At 54.3% G+C, this 1,414-nt stretch overlaps 1 protein-coding gene across 1 annotated transcript; it reads right to left on the bottom strand.

The window, feature by feature from the left end:
• Window positions 1–1,124, bottom strand: EDI_271170 (uncharacterized protein; the record flags this gene model as incomplete). Its single annotated transcript, XM_001737052.1, has 1 exon — window positions 1–1,124. A coding segment is annotated over one exon (1,124 nt), but the record flags the coding sequence as incomplete, so codon positions are not given.
• Between the last annotated feature and the right edge of the window lie 290 nt (window positions 1,125–1,414).

The raw sequence follows: 1,414 nt of genomic DNA, 5'->3' as shown, positions 1-1,414 counted from the left end.
GGGATTTGCTCGCTGTGCGCACGATACACCGCCAGGTCGCGGGCATGATAGCGCCAGCCTTCCTGCTGCTTGTAGGAGCTGTCGTGCTCTTCATCAATGACAATCACGCCGAGATTTTTAAACGGCGTAAACAGCGCGGAGCGGGTGCCGATCACAATCGCCGCCTCACCATTTTTCGCTTTCAGCCACGCCGAAAGACGCTCGCTGTCGTTCAGGCCGGAATGCAGAACTTCCACGGGGGCATTAAAACGTTCACGAAAACGGGCGATAGTTTGCGGTGTCAGGCCGATTTCCGGCACCATCACCAGCGCCTGTTTGCCCTGAGCGAGCACGTTTTCCAGTACGCTGAGATAAACCTCCGTTTTACCGGAACCGGTAACGCCCGCCAGCAGCCAGGCAGAAAAAGTATCTGCCGCGCTATGAATTGCGCCAACGGCGGTGGCCTGTTCGGTATTCAATCGCAACCGCTCACCAGAAACGGCATAGTTCGTTCGCCAGTCGCTAAACTCTGGTGTTTCACTTGCTAAATCACACAGACCTTTTTTGCGTAGCGCCTGCAACGCGGCATCATTAAATTCGAGCGTGGCGACCTGGTCGCGCCAGATTTTGCCTTGCCGTAACGCCGCCAGCGCCTGTTGTTGCTTGGGGGAGCGTTTCAGGCTGTTCAGATCCACCGCCTGGCCTTGTTCAGTGGCAAACCAGTACCACATCGGCGCGTTCGCCGCAGGCCGCCCCTGGCGTAGTAAAATCGGCAAGGCATGAAACAGCACATCGCCAATCGGATGATGATAGTAATCTGCCGCCCATAGCAGCAATCGCCAGACGGAGTGAGTAAACACCGGCTCACTATCCAGCACTTCGACTACCGCTTTTAGCTCATTGAGCGGCAGTTCGCTGGCATCGCTAACTGATACCACAATCCCGATGCGCTCCTGCTGTTTGCCAAACGGCACGCGCACGCGACACCCAGCTTTAACCGTCATGCCTTCTGGCAGCAGATAGTCAAAGGTACGAGGAAGCGGAACGGGCAAGGCAACGTGGGCAACGGGCATAGCATCATCCTGACTTGAAATTCGGTGGGTTAGTATACACATTGCCGTAGAAGAGTGCGGATCAGTTTGCATACGCTGGTTAATTTCTGTATGATTTCGCGCCTTCGTACGAAATGATCGTATTGAAGCTATACTTTTAACATCGCGTGGTGTCTGGCGTTAGGGCTGGAAGAGCGACGCGGCCTTAAACCGAGGTTTTCCCATGAAAAAAGATATTCACCCGAAATACGAAGAAATTACTGCTAGCTGCTCTTGCGGTAACGTAATGAAAATCCGCTCCACCGTTGGTCATGACCTGAACCTCGACGTGTGCAGCAAGTGCCACCCGTTCTTCACTGGCAAACAGCGTGATGTTGCTACCG

This window comes from Entamoeba dispar, genomic scaffold (genome assembly GCF_000209125.1).
Source record: "Entamoeba dispar SAW760 scf_1105229460277 genomic scaffold, whole genome shotgun sequence".
In the NCBI taxonomy this organism is placed as follows: domain Eukaryota; phylum Evosea; order Mastigamoebida; family Endamoebidae; genus Entamoeba; species Entamoeba dispar.
This window is presented reverse-complemented; position numbering and strand designations above follow the sequence as displayed.